At 33.2% G+C, this 21,896-nt stretch overlaps 1 protein-coding gene across 24 annotated transcripts in view; it reads left to right on the forward strand.

The window, feature by feature from the left end:
• ADGRL3 (adhesion G protein-coupled receptor L3) overlaps positions 1 to 21,896 on the forward strand; it is a 941,652-nt gene that overhangs the window by 357,427 nt on the left and 562,329 nt on the right. For all 24 annotated transcript variants that reach the window (XM_060417626.1, XM_060417634.1, XM_060417623.1 and 21 more), the window contains one exon: positions 2,081 to 2,299. In XM_060417626.1, the coding sequence (XP_060273609.1) occupies positions 2,245 to 2,299 (55 nt within the window). In that variant the 5' untranslated portion in view covers positions 2,081 to 2,244. The remainder of the gene's footprint in view (positions 1 to 2,080; positions 2,300 to 21,896) is intronic.

Below are 21,896 nucleotides of genomic sequence, written 5' to 3' on the forward strand. Positions count from 1 at the left end.
ATTTTAAAGTAGTACCTGCTTTCAAATTTATTTTCAGAAAGAGTTATGTACTTGTGACATGACAATTAAATGTAAGTTCTAAATGTTTTCATATAAGTCAAAGTGTTAATTAAAAAAAACAAGCAAAATGTTGCACAGAAATTATTTTCACATTATTTATCTCAACCTCATTTTTTCTTGTCAATGCTTTCTCTGTTTGTAAAAGTAAAATGTTATGAGAGTGTTTATTATGAGCTTAGTTTTTCTATTATGTCTGTGAGTCTAGAAAGAAAATTATTATATCTGTTGTTTCCAGATTTAGTTTATTCCAAGCCTATCTGTACAATAGTGACTCAGTAAATATTTTTGCTTGAATTTTCAAATGTTTGGCTTCTTACACAACCACATTAAAAAGTAAAAGTAAGATAAAATTGAAAATTCATGAGATGTATAAGAATTGTTAATATATATAGGACTTTCATACTTATTGTTCTGAACAATACATATTTTAGGTATTACATATAATATATGACAAATTTTAACATATTTAATGTTCATGTAACCATATGAATTAAGTAACATTGCTTCCCCATTAACAGACAGGAAATCAAGAAACTGAATGCTTAAAAGACTTACCTAATGTCTTAGTATTAGTAGAGTTGTGTGTATGTTAGTTGCTCAGTCGTGCCCAACTCTTTGCAACCCCATGGAGACTGTAGCCTGCCAGGCTCTGCTGTGCATGGAATTCTCCAAGCAAGAATACTGGGGTGGGTTGCCATTCCCTTGTCCAGGGGATCATCCCAACCCAAGGACTGAACCTGGGTCTCCTAAATTGCAGGCAGATTCTTTACTGTCTGAGCCACCAGGGAAGCCCACTAGTAGAGCTAATAATTCAGATTACCTGGTCTTGTTTCAGAACCTGTGCTCTTAATTACATACTGTGTAGTGCCAGAAATTCAGATAAATACATGTAATTTTGCCTTATAATGAATGCAAGCACTTCAGAAATGTTTTCCAATGTGTTTTGATAGAGTGAAGGTTATTACAATCCTCAGTAAGCTATCTCTATTTTGAATATTTCTTTCCAGAAAAAAATTTAGATTTATACTCAAAATGTGAAATATATTTCATACTATTTCACAATAGTGAAATATATACTATCAATAATTGCTTGAATAGAGGGAAAGAGAGAGGAAAGAAAAGAAAGAAAAGGAAGACCCAGTTAGTACGTGATTGATCAGTTTTAAAGATGCTCACTGTGAAAAACAACATCTTCAGAACTGAGGTCATGTACCTTCAGTAGATTTACTTTCTGAGATATATATGTGCAAACTTTAAAGAGAGGGCAGCTATATCAGTTTGATTCAGTAAAATAACTTTACAATGCTTAAAATTTATAGTGTCTTCTATTTAACTTTTAAGCAAAATTACTCATTTTGAGTTGTAGGATCCTGGAAGATAGGTTGCATGTTTTATTCAATATTTTGCCCTATTTTCTTAGCACAGTACTTTGTAATTTAGAGGCTACTCAGTAAACTTCTGCTAAATGAATTGATTTTGACTGAGCATAATTAATTAACATAAATTATAATTTTCACAAATTTAATTACAAAATAGTTAGAAAAGTAATATAGTTAAAATTTAGAATAATTTCTGAATTATTCTCAGGGTCTGGAATGAAAGTAACACTCATACATTTAACTTTTTTGTTTACACATATAGTAATCATAATGAATGTTTTTTTTTCTATTATTAGTAAAAATTATACTTGTGGATAATATTTACCCTGAGTAAACACCAAATGTTTAAATGTATTGATAAATTATACAAATTAATTATTATACTAATGAGTATAGTTTATTTATATTAATTTGTTCAGTGAGACTGAATTATTTGTGTCAGTTTGGGGGTTGGGAAATAAACACTGTGGTAATGCATAAGTTAATAATGTCTTTTAGGTTACTTACTTATTTTTATGTATGATGTGTGTATTCATTGCAATGAGGAAGGGAGGAGGTGTACAGATGTTCTTGTCAGCAAGGAAACTTTCAAGGAAATGATAAAACCTATATTTGATAACTTTTTTTTTTCTTGTTTGCAGGATTCTGAATTGGGTATTGGTGTTTCTGTTTTGAAGAATATTTCTTTTTGAGCTGTTTTGTTTTTAATCATCCATCTTGGGATACAGAAAAAGAATCAGAGAGACACTTATTTTAAGTTTAGAATACTCACTCCTGAGGCACCCTCACTGCCGAGCTCACGACCATGTGGCCATCACAGCTACTAGTCTTCATGATGCTCTTAGCACCGATAATTCATGGTAAGACTTTTAATTATATTTTTCTGTGACAATGTTGTCTCAATAATTTACGTTAGATCCTTTATTTTAAATTTTTGTGCTATGATTTTGCAGTTTTTGCCTACCATGTAATAATAGCTGTAAGTAATGTACTTTAAGCTGTAATAAATAGAATGTTGAGTTTTATTTCTTAAAATACCATTTAAAATGTGTATTTAACCAAACTATTTTTTTACATTCATGTTTGATTATTTTTATCACCCTTAAAGAGTATCATTTGAATTATTAACTATCATTTATTATGAACTTAATTGACCTATTTTGCTAAGTAAAATAGCTTTTAATATAGTAAATGCCCTTTTGAAAGAAATCACTCCAAAATTCTACTTTCCTGAACCCAGTAATTATTTGCTTCTGAGTGTTAGGTACCCTGCTCAATCCTTAACACACAAAATTAAATTGAAACCTCTCGTTAAAGCATAATTGTGATATCCCTTTTAACGAGAAAAGAGACAAAAAGCATTATCAAAACAGTATCAACATAAGGAAAAATGTATTTTTCCTGAAACATGCTAATATACTCATGAAAGACTATACATTGTTCATTTAGACATCTTGGTACTTATAGCATGAGTATGATAGTTAAGAAATGCTCTATCTTCCTTTGCAGATTTTTATAAAACATCTAATTAGTCAATAAATAAGCAAAACAAATTCTGTACCACTTAGAATAATATTTATTTAATCCCTCTAAAAATTGCCAGATTAAAGTCTATACATGTGTTACTTTTTCCCAATTTAAAGTTTTCTACTGATTATCATTGATTTTGCCCTTAAATGAAAATGGCATAATACAGTCACTGTCGCATATGTTAATGATAATTATAGCAAAGAAAAAAGGACACAGCTGTACTTGCCACTGCTTAGGAGGTCTCAGAGTATTATAGTTTAGCAGGCAGCTGAAATGGCTTTTTAGCCTCCTTGGTTCATTTTTGGTTTTTAATTGACTATAGAAATCTATTGTAGTTTTTCAGTGATGCAGTTCTTAATTTGACTCATTCATATGTTTTAACATGAATTGCATTCTACTGTCATTATAAAAACAGGATAAAAATCACTTGTCTTTTGACATTTTCCCTAAAATTTCCCTGCTTGCACAGCTTTATTTCTAACAAATTGCTATGAGAGAATGCTTTTTTAAAAAATAAAAGTAAAGTTATACCACCATCTCATTTTAAACAATGTAAAATTGTTAAATATTTCAAAAATTTCCCTTAATTCTTATACTGATGTGACATTCACATACTTGGGCATGTATGACACTCTGTGATATGGGACAGTATAGGAATTACGTCCCTTTAAACAAATGCTTTTCTAATTGTCAGTGTACCTAAAGATGATTCCACTTAGCCTTTTGATTTTATGAAAATGTATCACTCGTAAGGTTATTTGAAGATTAAATAAATAGGATGTGTAAAAAATCTAGCACATAACATGACTGATATTAAGTGATTGAACATGTTAATTTCCTTCATCATACTATCTACCCTTCCAGTATATTTTTGTTCCAGTAAATTGTAATGGCTAAGAATTAGCTTACCCTGAGAGCTTCTTCATTTGATACTGATATTCAGGGAAAAAAACTCTAAGTATATATACAATTCATGTTTACAAAGTCAGTCTAAAATTGTACTATTAGAGCAAGGTAGGTTAAAAATAGCAGAAATACACATTGTAAGAAAAACTTTCTGTTCAGAGGTGTAGTTTCTGGTCTCCTAAACCTGACACCTACTTTGTATCTCATGAGTCCCAAAGATCACTGAGCCTTACACCATGATTCTTGAGTTGAGACCTATATTGAATAAGCCTACAGAAATACACATATAATCTATTCAAGTAACTCTAATAATTATTTAAAAACTAATAAAGTACAGAAAATATTGATGCTGGCATATAAAAATATATAAAATATTTTGACTAAAAAACTAAAATAATGTTTTCATTTTCTGTGAACTACTTTATATTATCCTATGCATATCAGGCTAAACAATATAGAAACTTTCCACTTATAAACTTTATTCTTATTACCTTGTGTAAGTATTTTAAAATTTTTCACCAGAGAAAATGCAAGTCAGTTTTGGTTGCCTTCTATGGAAGGCTTTCTCCATTGCCTTGTGGTGCCACTTCAGACTTGTAAATGAAGGGCTCCATGTAAGCAGATTTTTTGAGTTCAGCTTGCTCATAAACAGAAAGTGTGTGTGCCTTTGATCAATGCAGAAATATAATAGTATTAGACATTTTTGGAGTCCCCACCAGTCTTGGCTTGAAGGAATACCATATAGCTTGAAACCTGAGAGGACTGAAATAAAATAGATGTCTTAGTAATAGAGGTTCTTTATATCCAGAACATCCCTGGATAGCATGTCCTTGCCTACTAGCTATATTTCTTCTCCTGATCAGAGAGAATTAACTTTTCTGGATATGACCCAAATTTCTGGCTTTTTCTCCAGAGTAAATAATAATAATGACTACTTCCCTGGTGGCTCAGACAATAAAGAATCCGCCTGCAATGCAGGAGACCTGGATTTGAGACCTAGATCGAGGAGATCACCTGGAGAAGGGAATGTCTACCCACTCCAGTATTCTTGCCTGAAGAATTCCAAGAGCAGTGGAGCCTGGCATGTTACAGTCCTTAGGGTCACAAAGAGTTGGATATGACGGAGTGACAAGGACATAGTGATTCAATAGCCATAAACTTTAAATGTGTTGGTACAGTTAATTATCACAGCATTCTCATGGGTTTAATATTACTTATTATTATCATCATTACCATTAATTTTTTATAGTGAAAGTATTGGGGTACCAAGTGACCAAACAACTTGAGTAAAGTTGCACATGAGACCCCGAGAGGTCTTAAAATGAAGGATTTATCTTCTTGAGCTCTGATTTTAACTGCCAGTAAATAATCAGTTCCTGTTAAAGCCATTCTTCCCTGTAGAAAATTCCACATCAGCTCTTCTGGTTCTTGTGAACAGACGAGGTAAAAAGGTAGATTTCTGCCTCTTCCATGTTCTGGGCATAGACTGACTGGGCTTTGAAGTCTTAACAGATCTGAGATAAAATTTCAGCTCTACTGTCTACAAGTTCTGTAACAGTTACTTGGTAAATTAGTTAACAAATAACATTTATCATAGACTTCGAGTCAGATGACTGTGCTAGCTACTAAAGCTATGGTAATGAACAAGGGATTCTTAATTCTTCCCCCAAGTTTACAGTAACTTAGAAATTTGTAAGCCTGCTTTTTATCTGTAAGAACAAACACGTACTCCATGTAGGATTATTTTAAGAAATGAATGATATACACATAGTTCCTAACATAGTGCTTGGCACTCAGTTAATCTTATTTCTGTTTTATTTTCCTACCCCTAATTACTTTGAAATAGAGCTAAACCTCTCAGCATTAGATAAGGAAGATATACAATTATCCTTATTCTTATTCTGAGAATTGAAGTCTTTTGCTACTAAAACCTCAACATTTTGATTTTACTAAAACATTTTAATACTAGTATCTAAACAAAATTATTGTTAAACTGATTATATATATCAGACATATATAAAGACAATATATAATTGTCAGTATATTATATTATAGTATATAATTCTCAGTGGTAGTAGTATGTAGTAGTATGCATTTTTTGCATGATTTCTGCATGGGTAAACTTATAAACTAAGCTAAATAATTAATTCTGAATAATATTTATGTTAGTTGAGTAATCTCCCACATCATCCTAGAGAGTCTGGCCAGTGTTTTTTATAGGAAAATAAAGTTAATTAGTATATCCACATTTTGTGTATATTTATATATATATACAAATTTAAACTTAAGAAATGTCTCTGGTTCTGTGTTTATCTGTCCATATTTTATGTCTCTGTGTACCTCTGTATTTCTATTTTTCTGTTTTCCATGACTGTGTCTCCTTTCTGTATAACCATAAAATCCTTATCTATAATGCAATGAGACCTGGCAGAAGTAAAGAGAAGTAGTGAAAGCAGATGGCCAGTTCTTTGGTGTTAACTAATGTAGTGTTGCATGAAGATAAATGACTTTTTTGTTCTAATGATGTGGTTGGGAGCAAGGAAAAAGAGACAGATCAGAGAACAAAAATCCAGTGATAACATGAGCACCTGGGAGTCATCCTGACTGGCGGTAAAACAAAATCATGGTTCAGTATAGGACCCACACTAGGAGATCTGTCCTTGGGAGGGATGCCACCCAAGCCATAATGGGTTGGGAGTTGAGAAGGTGATTGCCATGCTCAAATATTTTAACTGCATCTTATGTTAATTAAACCGTACTTAGCAAGTGTATCACAATGATAGAGATAGAACACAGGGTCATTGTAGCTTATTGTGTGTAAAAGGAAACAGTATTTTTAGTGATATCTTTGCAGAAAAAAGTAGAATTTAAAAAATTCTTCCACGAGCCACCATATATGTACTTTTTCCCCCAAGTCTATTTTGTGTTGGTAAAATTGCATGTGTATTTAATATATTAATGAACTTTAAAGCTAACAAATTAATTATTATAAACAGTTCTTAGCAAGGACAAAACAATGATCAAACACATATATCTTGTACTATTATGTTTTTATGTAATTTGTTTTATTATTAATCTATTTTTAGTTATAGTATTTAATGTGTCAATAATTTAAAATAATAATTCAATAATATGTGAAGCTTGAGAAAGTACCAAATTATATTTTACCACAGAAAATATTACCATATAATTTTTTTTATGAAGTCATGTTTTATTAATGGTGAAAAAGGTAGGTTGACTTCTAAGCTCTGCTTTGCTATTTTATTTTCTTTTCTATAAATTAATCATCCTTTAAATGTTTACAATGCTTGCCAGCCTAGATAATTTGTAATACTTGCAGTAATATCACTATCTGTATGGTCAAATATGTTACACTGAAAAATCTTTGTCATCATCATGATACATGAGATTATTGAGAACACACCCAATAGCATCTGTTAATACATTAGCCACTTGGTACTTACATTCAAAATAAATATTAATATATATTTCAAAAGTTAACTATGCAGTCTCTAATACAACAGTATGTACTACCAACATGTACACCTGACAGCTTTCCTTTGTAAGAATGTGTTTTGGAGCCTTCCCTATGCATTCAGTATGCAGTTTGGCAATTGGAAAATAATTTTATTTTGCCTTTGCATCTGCAAAATATGTTATGTGTGAATTTTATTGTAGTGACACTCCTCTACAAGTAACAAATGAGCACTTTGAGAGCAAAGTAGCATTTTCTATCTTCAGATTTTATGTACTGTGACTGTTTTGAGGGTGTAGAATCATGTATTATTTTTCGTGCTTCTTGGCTTTTGGGTAGACTGATTATACTAGGATGGTCGTTGTGCACTTGATGTTGAATAAATCTCAAGTAGTTTGATATGTAATATATAAGTATCTAATTATCTGTCTCCCTCTTCTTTGCATTGCTATTTTCATTCTCAATGTAAGAATAGTGCTCTTACATTTATAATTTCATGTAAATAGCCATAGGACATTTTTCATACAATTATTTCCTGCATGCAGATTGGAAAATAATTGCTTAATGACTAATCAAAAAATTGAAATGCAATAGGGAAGATCTCATCATGAAAATAAGATGCTATATATCAATGTTATATCATGATCTGTTTTGACAGTTTAGAATAAGGCCCTGTTGAAAACTAGGGTTAAGTCATTCTCTAATTTATTTCAGATTTTTAATTGATGAATTAAAAATAAACTTGTTATTTTAATAATTACATTTTTATTTTATTTGAATCTATGTTTCTTTACCATCATAGCAGAACTAGTTTCTTTAAATATAAAAACTTGTCTTTGTATCAGAAAAACTGTATATGAATGATTTGACCAAAGGAGTTAGGTTAGGTTAGCTAAGGATTTGCAAGAGAAATATGCTGATTGTATTTCCAAAAGTAATGGATATACACCTTCAAACAAAACTAGGCTCTCACAGTGACACTTGATAAACTTTCTGTGTTTATTTGATCTATACACACTGTAGTTTGTGGTGATATAAATGTCATGAAGTCAAGGTTATAGCTTGATAAAGTATAAGAACATAGTCTCATATATTTCTATGTCATTACCAGTGTCACCTATTTTATTGTCTAAGTAATCCTCCTCAAACAAATTTAAATCAGAAGGCAAAAATTCAATAGTCCCATGATCTGGTGGTACAATTAATACTAATGGTTAGATATTTTTTTCAGTCGTGCAAGTGCATATTTTTTAAAAGTGGAATAACTTTAGAAATAAAAGTTGTATCTTTAATACTGATTTCACCTTAAAATGACATTTCTAGCCCTTCACTAAAGTTTAAAAAATTATGATAGCATGTTATATGAAGGAATCATTGTTTATCTAAACATATATTATTGGCTCAGCATTGAAGGTCATTGATACATTACAGTTACAAATCGCAGTATAAGGGAACATGGTTGTATATAAAATTTGACTCTATCTTTGTACCCATAGAAGAAAATCTCTTGATAATATGGAAAGTAAAAGAATGACTCATTTTTGATTAATTCACAACTATCTAAAATAAATGGTCATAAAAGATCAAAACAGCTTTGCTTATTATCACCACCATTTGTTTAAAATAATTCCACAAGTTTTGCCTACTATAATAATCAACAAATTTAAATAAGAATAAATATTCAAATATTAAGATATAATTGTTACTTGCAGGTAGATTATGATGCATTTAGAAAATCAATAATATAATAACTTTCTCAGAATCAATGAAAGCACTAAGTTCAAGTTTATGATTCATACATGCATATATGATTACATCACAGTGGAAATGAAATGCCTCAATTACTTAGGAAATATAGGAGGAACTACATTAAACCTAGGAGAAGAAAACTGTGAAACTTACTGTGAATTGTAACATAAAACACCCAATATACCATGTTCCTGAATAGAAAAAGACTAGGAACAGCAAAATTGTAAGTTATTTCCCAGTTAATTTTTATGTATGTTCACACAACTGCTTTCAGAGTACTGATGTGAGCTTTTCCATGTAGAAATTTAATGAAATTATTCTAAAATATATATTGATATATATAGAATATTAAGCAAAAGTTTACAAAAGTAAAAAGAGTAATAGGTAGATATAAATTTAACATGTATATTATGAAAGAACAGTAATTAAGACATAATATCAAAATTAGGGTAATTGATCAATTGTGAAAATGAGATTCCTGAAAAATCACTGCATTCTATATTTGTATTAGAATGACTCCTCAGAAAATCAAATATCTAAGACAAAAAAGAGTCAAATAAGGATCAAATCAACTGTGTGTGTATGTGTTTCCAGTTATATATTATGGAACTTCTAGAGAAAGACTTCCTTGAGTTGCTTACTTTAATTTCCATTCTTAATGTATTAGATAGCGTAAACTTTGGCTGTGGTCACGGTAGAATTCAAAATGAATAATAGCTTCTAGAGAATATATTCTTGTTCACCAAACGTTTCAAGAAAGGTAAATGTTTCTGGTTGGGCAGTATATGTATGTGTGTGTGCGTGTGGGTGTGGGTGTGTGCACGTGTGCACGTGTGCATGTCTCTGTGTTTGAAGGACAGAGGGGATGCCATTCTCTTGTTCTCACAGTTATTTATAGACTCAGTCTATTAATGGCAGAAGAGTTCCAATATCTTTCTGAGACTCATCGTCATTCCTCTCCACAGAAGGAAGAGTATTGGGAGGATTCCAGTGGGAGGTTCTTATATGGATATGCTTGGAAATAGAGCACATTACTTTTGTTTCCACTTCCATTAATTAAAACTGTGCCTCATAGCTACACCGATAAATAAGTCTGAAAATTGTAGTCCTCTTGTGATGAAGGAAGAAGAAAATATTTAAAAGTATATTGCAGTTTTTTAAAAAACTAGATTTGATGCATCAATATCTTTTTAATGTATAAATGGGTACTTAAAATATCTTTCCTGAGATATATTTCACATACTGCAAAATTTAGTTCAGTTGATTTTAGTGTTTGCATAGTTGTGCACCTTTTAGAATGGAATTAGTCCTCCAAAAAGAAATCCTATATCCATTAGTAGTCACATCCATCTTCCCCTTGGGAAGACCCCGTCCCTGACCATCAATAATCAATGTCTCTATGCATTTCCCTATTGTAGACATTGCAACTTGCTTCTTTCATTTAGCATAATATTTTAAAAATATATCTATACCATGGCATGTATCAGTAGTTCTTATTTTATTTCCAAGTAGCCTGTTGTATAAATATACCACATTATATTTATCAGTGGATGGAAATTTAGATTATTCCCCACTTTTTGGCTATTCTGTATAATGTGGTTATGAAAATTCATGCATAAATTTTTGTGTGGACGTTTTCACTTTTCTTGGGTATAAACCTAGGAGTGGACTTGCTGAGTCACATGATTACTATATGTAGCATTTTGAAAAAGTGCTAAACTACTTTCCAAAGTGGTTGCACAATTATACATTGCAATCATTCTTGCATTCTCAACTATATTTGTTACTGTCTTTTTTCTTTTAATCAATCTGGTCAAAATGAAGTAGTATCTTGTGGTACTTTTTTTTTTTTTTTTTGCTACTCAGTAGTTTCTTTTAGGTGATCTATTTTAAATATAGTAGTTTGTACATGTCAATTCTAAACTCCCAGTCTTGACTTATATTTCTCTATGGCATAGTCTTGAGCCCATTTTTGTATACTTGGTTATTTGCATATTTTACTTGAAGAAATATTATTTAATCATTTCTTTTTATTTTTCATTTCTAAGTATTCTTTATATAAATATATTTTTTGTAAAAAGATCACAGGGTGCCATTGTTACAGTACACTTGGATTTAAGAAATCTTTAGATTGCATTTTCTAAGAGTTTTTTTGCTTGGATTTGCCCACTTACATCTCAGCTATTTTAAATTCACTTTGAAATCGTATATCATTTGTCTAGCCCCATTCCACCTTCTTTTTTACTTATGAATTTGTGTCCTAAAAATAGTTCATTAACTTTTTTTTTATGATTGCAAAAACTTCTAATTGACAATGATTGTAACTTTATTCTGATATGTGAATTGTATAGTGGTGAATGATACACAGAATAGTTAGGTAATTCATTGGATTCTTCTAGTGAGTTTCCAATTACTCGTCCTTAAGAAAATGCTAAAGAACGTTAAGCTTTAATTGTGATGACCAGAAGCGTTTCTATTTTTGTTCTAGTCTGAATTCTTCTACCAGATTCAGAAAGTCCTCTTTTTTACATTTTTTTGTATCTTTGCTCAAATTATAAACAGTGCATCTTTTATTTCCATAGACTTATATTCTCTGGTGTGTTCTACAAACAACTCAATGCCTCTTTAAATCTCAAGAAAGTTATGCGATTTGTTGTGTCTGTCAAATCTACACATGTTACTTAGTATCCTTTGGACTCACTCATATCATATCTTTGAACAAACAGAAAAAGACGAGAAATGGAAAAGGACTTGAAGTATTGTTTGGAAAGAATCCTAGTCAACTTGCACTATTTTAGCCCATTGGACTTTTCTGAAATATTACTATTTCGGGAGAAAAGATTAGGACATATAGATAATGATTTATAAATGTTACTACTGAACAGCTGTTACATTTTTTTAAGAAACCCTGAGTAATGGAAGATGTCCTATTTAGAAAGTAATGCTTACATGAAGCCCAGAAACTGAAGTTTACAGTATTATTCAATTTAAACTGCTTTGAAATTCTAATTTGCATGGTTCTATTGAATGAAGTGAAAAGATTTCAGGCCTTAGAATCTAATTCCAATTCTGTTACTGCTAAGAAACATGACCTTAACCAATTTGAATCACCGTTTCCTTATTTTTATAAGGGTAATTAGGCCTACTTTGTTGTAGTATGAGGATTAAGTAAAATAATGTATAGAAAGGCCTTAGCACCAAGCTTCACACATTTAATCTTGGGAAAATGTGGTCATTAAAACATACCTTCAGGAATTAGACCTAAAAACCAAATGACCTGGATAGTTAGCAAATTTTTAAATACTACAGTCTTGGGTCACTTACTTTCCATAGTGTTTTTCAAAGACTGCATTGTATATTCCTAACCCCCAAATGTGACAGTTTCTCTAATTATGAGTCTACACATTTGTACACACATTCCATCATTATATTCAGGACTCACCCATTGGACTGTAACTAAGTCTTTAATGAGTTACTAATGAACATCTTAAGCTTAGATAAGCAAGAAAAGAAAAAAAGTTTGAGCATTTTGAAAAACTATTCATAGTTAAGGCTGTTGCTTTTAATTAGGCTATAAGCCCAGTGAAATTTCCTGTCTTTACTCATCTTCCCAGGTTTGAAGAAATTGAATAATAAGTGACAGATGTACCCTCCCTTTGATATTATTAATGTAATGTGAAGTAAAAAGGGATAAATACATTGAGCTAAAATAGAGAAATCATTGTTTGATTAAACACAAAGATATAATATACAAATTCAAAATAGTATTTTTCAATGATTCATTTTTTTTCTTAGACTCTGATGACTTCAAAACCAGTTAATTTTGTTGTTGAATTAGAAAATAACAGATGTCATGAGGAAAAAAGATCCAGGCATGATTATACCTTGTAGATTAAAAAAAAAAATCCTCTATATGGATGAAAGAACAAACAGCTTTTACATATTACTGCTTCTCTCCAAGCTGTTAGAGATACTGTGAAAGTAGTGATCACAGACACTACCTGAATTAGATCAGGACTGTTATTTTCTGTAGCTCTTATTATATAAATCAACAATGATGGTGACTGTTTAGCAATGATCCATTTTAAAAATTCCTTTTGATAGTGAAGTTGGTGAAACCATTCAGACCTTAAGGGCACATGATTAAATAATGAAGAGAGATAATACATAAAATTCAAAGCAACAGGCTGGCATGATGCTCACTCCAGGGTGCACTCATATTTGCTTAAAAAGAAACCCTTTTATATTAGTCACAGTGGCTCAGGACAGTGGGAAGAGCTGAGATAGCCCAGATGTTTTATGGGTTACACAGTGTTGTTAGAGGCAGGCTTGACATCGTGCCTCCACACACAAATTAAAAATCAGCATGTCAGAATGTCATTCTCCCAAATCATCCCACCCTCTCCCTCTCCCTCTGTGTCCAAAAGTCCGTTATACACATCTGTGTCTCTTTCCCTGTCTTGCATACAGGGTCGTCATTGCCATCTTCCTAAATTCCATATATATGTGTTAGTATACTGTATTGGTGTTTTTGACATTCTAACATGTATACTATCATGTGAATTGAATCACATTCTAACATGTATACTATCATGTGAATTGAATCGCCAGTCTATGTCTGACACAGGATGCAGCATGCTTGGGGCTGGTGCATGGGGATGACCCAGAAAGATGTTATGGGGAGGGAGGTGGGAGGGGGGTTCATGTTTGGGAATGCATGTAAGAATTAAAGATTTTAAAATTTAAAAAATAAAAAACTAAAAAAAAAAAAAAAAAATAAAAAAAAAAAAAAAAAAATCAGCATGTCAATTTTTAAAAGTAAGTGCCCAATAATAATCACACTCCCTCTATATATATCATAGTATAAAAACATAGTCAGTTGTTTTGACCTGTGAGCCTGTTAACATGTCTGCTTTCTTGTGAACCAGCATGTAGGCATTCATTTTGTATATGTACTGAGGATGGGGTTGATTGGTAAAAGTTCCTTATTATTTGAAAAATAATACCAAAAACATTTTCATTCTTCTCAACTACCTTCAGAAATGCCAGTTATGATTAGCTTAGGATGGGGAGAAAGCACTCACTAACAAGACAGATCTCTGTCAAAATATGTATAATTTTTCCTGTTTTTTTCCCCCTACATGTCAAGTACAGGTGTCAATGGGATTAAAGTAAAGTACCTCATTACTATAGTTATAAAGATTTTCAAAGAAATTATTTAGAACATTCTGAAGGCACATTTTGTATACCATTAAAATGTTAACATTCTTTAAGAGGAGAGTAGAGGGAGGGAAATTAAAGGAATATTTATATTCTCCAAAGAATAAACTCCACATTTATACTTTTGTTATCATGAATTGAAATCTGTTTGTGTTATGTTTACAAAGAGACAGTTATGATATTTTATTTAATTTAAATGAAAATAATGTGCTTTCTAGAGCTGATTTTTTTTACAAATTTGTATCAGTACCAGAATTTTATTCTCTGCTTATTCATTTTAACAAATATTTGAGATATTTCTATTGCAATATTTCAGTGCAAGCAACCATTACAGTGAGCCACAATTTTTCTTTTATTTTTAGAACATAGAAGATATCATGGTTGAAAGACAATTAAAAATAATCTTTTAATGTTGTTTCTATTGTTTTTTTAACACTGGGAACTTAATTTCCCTTTAGCTTTATTCATAACAGGTGTTTGCTTTTTCCACTAGTCTCAGGATGTCTTCTGTTGCTTTCAGAACTTGAACTGTCAGTCTTTTGATGAAAGTTTAAAACATTTGAATGTGTTTTATTTTCCTGTAACAAGCTCTGTTTTAGAAAAGAGCAAGAAACTCAGTTTGAAAGGAAAGTTGCATATACACATAGAGCATATGAACACTACATAAGACAAGCATTAGAAGAATCTGTTGAGTTAAACAATATATGCATATACTCTAAAAGTTGCTTTACCATATACAGGTAGAAAAGTCATCACTTCTGAGCCATTTCTTCTAAGACCCAGAATTAAATCAGAATTTTCTCTGTATTGGAACTCCCATGATGTAGTTTCTACCTGGTAGTTTCTTCTACCTTAGTCAGGTAGAAGTGGAACATTTATGACAATTGTTAGAGATTACTTCGTTGTTGTTAAATTGCTAAGTCGTATCCGACTCTTTGCCACCCTGTGGACAGCAGCACCACAGGCTTTCCTGTCCTTTACCATCTCCCGGAGTTTGCTCAGATTCATGTCCCTTCAGTCAGTGAAGATATCTAACCATTTCATCCCCTGCAGCCCTCTTCTCCTCTTGCCTTCAATCTTTCTCAACATCAGGGTCTCCAGTGAGTCAGTTCTTCACATCAGGTGGCCAAAGCATCTGAGCTTCAGCTACAACATCAGTCCTTCCAATGAATACTCAAGGTTGATTTCCTTTAGGACTGACTGGTTTGATTTCTTTACAGTCCAAGGTACTCTCAAGAGTCAAGGGACTCTCCGGCACCACAATTTGAAATAATCAATTCTTTGGTGCTCAGCCTTTCTTATGGTCTGAGTCTTATATCCATACATGACTACTGGAAAAATCATAGGTTTCACTGTATGGACCTTTGTCAGCAAGGTGATATCTTTACTTTTTAGGTTTGTTATAGCTTTCCTTTTCCAATGAGTCAACTCTTCACATGAGGTGGCCAAAGTACTGAACTGAACTGACTGATAGCTTTCCTTCCAGGGAGCAGGTGTCTTTTAATTTCATGGCTGCACTCACCATCCACAATCATTTTGGAGTCCAAGGAAATAAAATCTGTTACAGCTTCTACTTATTCCCCATCCATTTGTCATGAAGTGATGGAACTAGATGCTGTGATCTTAGTTTTTTGAATGTTGAATTTTAAGGCAGCTTTTTCACTCTCCTCTTTCCCCCTCATCATTAAGCTCTTTAGTTCTCTTCACTCTCTGCCATTAGACTGGTATCATCTGCATATTGGAGTTTGTGGCTGTTTCTCCTGGCAGTCTTGATTATAGCTTTTGACTCATTCAGCCTGGCATTTTACATGATGTACCCTAAATATAAGTTAAATAAACAGGGTGACACTACAACCTTTTCTTATTCCTTTCCCAATTTTGAATCAGTCTGTTATTCCATTAAAGTTCCAACTTTTGCTTCTTGACCTGCATATAGATTTCTCAGGTGGCAAGTAAGGTGAGCAGGCAGGTAAGTTCTCATATTCTTATCTTTTTAAGAACTTTCCAGTTTGTTGTGATCCACACAGTCAGCGGCTTTAGCATAGTCAATGAAGCTGAAGTAGATGTTTTTCTGGAATTTGCTTGCTTTGTCTATTGCCCAACAAATGTTGGCAATTTGATCTCCGGTTCCTCTGCCTTTTCTAAATCCAGTTTGTACATATGGAAGTTCTCAGTTCACATAGTGCTGAAGCCTAGCTTGAAGGATTTTGAGAATAACCTTACTAGCATAGGAAATGAGTGCAATTGTACCCAGCCTATAAAGTAATTTTGCAGCTGTCATACTTACTTTAGGGAGAAATCAGGAAAGAAGTAATTTATTAATATAGCCAAGACGAAGGCGATGGCAGAAAGGTAGAGTCTTTCAGGTATGCATAAAGAAGCACAAAAAATGGGAAATGACTTAAAAAAAAAGAAATAATAGCAATCATCTCTCCCTCTCCTCCATTTTTCCTTCCTACTTCCTCCCTCCTCTTCTACCCTGTCTCTATTGATAGATAGATAGATATACATATGGCACTAAATTGGATTAGATATTTTGTATCACTCAGTCATTTTTTGCTAACAAGAATTTCAATGTAATTTGTAGCATTTATGTAGCATGTTGCCATTGCTGCTGCTGCTGCTGCTGCTAAGTCGCTTCAGTCCTGTCTGACTCTGTGCGACCCCATAGACGGCGGCCCATGAGGCTCCCTGGTCCCTGGGATTCTCCAGGCAAGAACACTAGAGTGGGTTAGTTGAACACTTTTTCACACAATAGCTCAGTGACTACTCATAGCAACTCTTTGAATCATACATAGTAGTATCATTAATTCTAAGAGACACAAATAAACTTGGAACTGTCAATCTAATGATTCAGTGACATTTCAATAGGTATTAGACAAGAAACTCAAATCAAAATCCCTTAACAAGCTCTTAGAGGCTTCTTCCAAAGCATTTTAATAACCTATTGAGAATCACCTTATTTTGTAGACCTCTGATTTTAATTAGAAATAAACCAATCAGAGCAGCATATGTTACTAGAAGAATGAACTAGAAATAAAAGAGGAAAAGGAAAGAAGTAAAGTTCGTAAAGTTTGATTTAAGGAAAGCAATATTGTATTTGCTTAAATCTTGGAAATTAAAAGACAAATATTTGAAGACAGGTGTCTTCTAGAAGTAGATTAATGTGTTTTGCACATAGCCTATTTGCATTGAATTTAGCCAGTGGGTGGAGAATGCCATAGTATAGATATCACATGTTTCTCAAAATGAAGAAGGATTTGCTTCTTCATATGTAATTGGGTGGGTGGCTCAAGAACAGAGTGAATTTGTAGTCACAGTCTCCTCATATGAAACTTAGTGATTTTTAGCAGGGATAATCTTAGAGTTATTATCTATTGTATGAGTTGAATGGTTCTTCCCAGACTTGAGATTGCATATTTTTAATAGAATGCCAGACATATAACTGCAATATTTATCTTGAAGACTTAGTTTTATAATAGCTTCAGGAAGAAAAATTAGATTTATATTTATAACTCAAATATTTCCCCAGAATTTATATAATACCTTAAATATAACATATATACTATTTTTTAAAAGAAAAGTTAAGATTTTAGCTCTGTTCTAAAAATATTAGAGATACCAAGGGAACATTTCATGCAAAGATGGGCTCTATAAAAGGACAGAAATGGTAGGGACCTAACAGAAGCAGAAGATATTAAGAAGAGGTGGCGAGAATACACAGAAGAACTGTACAAAAAACATCTTCACAAGCCAGATAATCACGATGGTGTGATCACTCACCTAGAGCCAGACCTCCTGAAAGTCAGGTGGGCCTTAGGAAGCATTACTACGAACAAAGCTAGTGGAGGTGATGGAATTCCAGTTGAGCTATTCCAAATCCTAAAAGATGATGCTATAGAAGTGCTGCACTCAATATGCCAGCAAATTTGAAAAACTCAGCAGTGGCCACAGGACTGGAAAAGGTCAGTTTCCATTCCAATCCCAAAGAAAGGCAATGCCAAAGAATGCTCCAACTACTGCACAATTGCACTCATCTCACACACTAGTAAAGTAATGCTCAAAATTCTCCAAGCCAAGCCTCAGGAATACATGAACCATGAACTTCCAGATGTTCAAGCTGGTTTTAGAAAAGGCAGAAGAGCCAGAGGTCAAATTGCCAACATCCGCTGGATCGTGGAAAAAGCAAGAGAGTTCCAGAAAAAACATCTATTTCTGCTTTATTGACTATGCCAAATATTTGACTGTGTGGATCACAATAAACTGTGGAAAATTCTAAAAGAGATGGGAATACCAGACCACCTGAAGTGCCTCTTGAGAAATCTGTATGCAGCTCAGGAAGCAGCAGTTAGAACTAGACATGGAACAACAGACTGGTTCCAAATAGGAAAAGAAGTACATCAAGGCTGCGACTGTCCCCCTGCTTATTTAACTTCTATGCAGAGTACATCATGAGAAACGCTGGGCTGGGAGAAGCACAAGCTGGAATCAAGATTGCCGGGAGAAATATCAATAACCTCAGCTATGCAGATGACAACACCCTTATGGCAGAAAGTGAAGAGGAACTAAAGAGCCTCTTGATGAAAGTGAAAGAGGAGTGTGAAAAAGTTGGCTTAAAGCTCAACATTCAGAAAACTAAGATCATGGCATCTGGTCCCATCACTTCATGGCAAATAGATGTTGAAACAATGGAAACAGTGACAGACTTTATTTTGAGGGGCTCCAAAATCATTGCAGATGCTGACTGCAGCCTTGAAATTAAAATACTCTTACTCCTTGAAAGGAAAGTTATAACCAGCATAGACAGAATATTAAAAAGCAGAGGCATTACTTTGCCAACAAAGCTCCATCTACTCAAAGCTATGGTTTTTCCAGTAATCATGTTTCAATGTGAATGTTGGACTCCAAAGAAAGCTGAGAGCTGATGAATTGATGCTTTTGAGCTGTGGTGTTGGAGAAGACTCTTGAGAGTCCCTTGGACACCAAGAAGATCCAACCAGTCCATCCTAAAGGAGATCAGTCCTGGGTGTTCATCGGAAGGAGTGATGTTAAAGGTCAAACTCCAATACTTTGGCCACCTGATGTGAGTAGCTGCCTCATTTGAAAAGACCCTGATGTCTGGAAAGATTGAGGTCAGGAGAAGTGGACGACAGAGGATGAGATGGTTGGATGGCATCACCGACTCAATAGTCATGGGTTTGGGTGGACTCCAGGAGTTGGTGATGGACAGGGAGGCCTGGCATGCTGCGGTTCATGGGGTCACAAAAAGTCTGACACGACTGAGCTGAACTGAACAGACTTCGTCCATGTGGGCCACCTTACAGCCCCTCCACTTTTGCTGCTAGTGGTGACTCAGATTCCTTTGTTGAGATGGTCAATTTAAAGATTAGTTTGATCTACTCACCCATAAGATACTCTGGCTTCATGGAACACCTTGCAATTAATAGTATTTTTGTGCTTCTCCATCTTACCACATGAAATAATTTTATTATCTGATCCAAACCCATTCTTTATAGGTCCCCAGACCTTGCTTTCTAGTAGTTTTAGCAGTCTTATTTCTTGCTCAAGCTGAGATTCTTTCATTTAATGCAGACACTCATGCTTTTCAACTGATAGTGATTCCATTCCACATGCATTTTCAATCAGTTAGTTTTCTGCCTACTCTAGCAATTTACCTTTCTTGAAATAATTGATCTCTAGTTCCATTCTTATGTCTTTTTGCCTTTCCTACCCTAGTCCTTTTTTCCCTAGAAGCTCTATTCAATATTCTAACCAAGTGGCTGGTTGTTCCCAAACTAGACTCCTTACCCTGGTTTACAATGCCAATAATCTGGCTGTTGCTCACCTCTCTGATCTCAGTCCAGAACATTCTTCTCCCAGTCTACTGTACACAGTTTCATTGGTCATTGTGATAATTCTTGATCAGCCCAAGGCAGTTCCAGATTGAGGCCTTTGGAGTGCTCTTTACTCCTGATTTTTTATGACTAGCAACTTCTAATTTTGCTTCCATATGTAGATCTGTAAAAATCTAAACATAGTAGAATTTATTATTCTATTTAAACTTTCTGTGGATTACTCATATCTATATGATATTAAAATTATTAATATATTTGCATGTTTTCTGTCTCCCACACAAGAATGGGTTATTCATTAAAGTAGGTATATGATCTCTCTTTTTCACTAAAATCTCCAGCACCTAGAAAAGGGCTTGACATATAATTGTAACTCAAAACATATTTGTTGAATGAATGAACAAGTAAACCCATGCTCCATCATTCCAGATCTTCTTGTTAATTTGGCAAAATCTCTTAACTTTATTATAACTGAAGCTTGAAGGATATATAATAGCTTCATAATCTTTTCCTAATTTCCTTCCATAGACCATAGATATTTTAGAGAAAATATACTTGTACATGTTTATGTGGCCTGACCTGGTGGCTCAGCAGTAAAGAATTTGCCCCCAGGGCAAGAGACATGGATTTAACCCCTGGGTCAGAAAGATCCCCTGGAGAAGGAAATGGCAACCCACTCAAGTGTTCTTGCCTGGGAAATCCCATGGACAGAGGAGCCTGGTGGGTTACAGTCCATAGGATCACAAAGAATCAGACATGATTGAGCAATTGAGCACGCACATATTCATGTAAAAATAATTTAAGAAATAGTCACATTGTCAACCTGGGTACAAGGAGAATGATATTTTGGAAGTTGAAAGATTGGAAAAGATGTCACTGGAAGTGATTTTTTAGATATTTTAATTTTTGTCACAGCTGTATTTGGCCTTAAAACTTGTTACTTCTTTTGATACCTTTTCATTCACACAAACTGTCAAAATAGCATTCAGATTACCTTTTGGCTAGATATGTTAGTGTACATACATTATAATGAGTTTAAATAAAAATCTGTTTTAGGGTGGTGCCTTAAAGATATGTTTTAAACTTTGTCATTGTGGATGGATTGTTTGACAGATTTCTTAATATCATTTTTGCTTTTTATAAGAGCTATATCATTTGTCATGAGTTGGAGGAGAATGTGTTTTTCACTCTTAATTTTCAAATACTTTAGACACCAAGAGATTCTAGCACTACTGTATAAGCTTCTAGTATTAGAAAGATGATTATAAAATTCTCTTTATCAGATTTCTTAGTTTCTCTCCTGACTGTTGAATATAGCATCATTATCATGTTTTTAATATGCATGTTATAATATGTTAAAATAGTTATGTAATGCAAAATTGTTTTCCTTGTAAAGTCTTTTTCTTTCTCTTAGCAGGAACATTATCATTATCACTCCTATTTATTACACTAGTTGCAATTAGTATAGAAAAGTATATCTGTACCAATTCACATACACACGAAAAGAACTCCTGTACTTAAACCGTTGTTTTTCATAGCATAAAATGTATGACTGTTCTGTGAATATTAAAAAATAGTCATGTGTGTGTAATTTTATTTTTTCATTATTGTCTTGGTCTTCCATATTTATCCATTTATGTAATATGTACCATTTGTGAGTAAAATCACTGTGTATATATATATGGCAAAAAATGTATGTATGTATTTTTCATCCTAATGTCTATC

This window comes from Ovis aries, chromosome 6 (genome assembly GCF_016772045.2).
Source record: "Ovis aries strain OAR_USU_Benz2616 breed Rambouillet chromosome 6, ARS-UI_Ramb_v3.0, whole genome shotgun sequence".
NCBI lineage: Eukaryota > Metazoa > Chordata > Mammalia > Artiodactyla > Bovidae > Ovis > Ovis aries.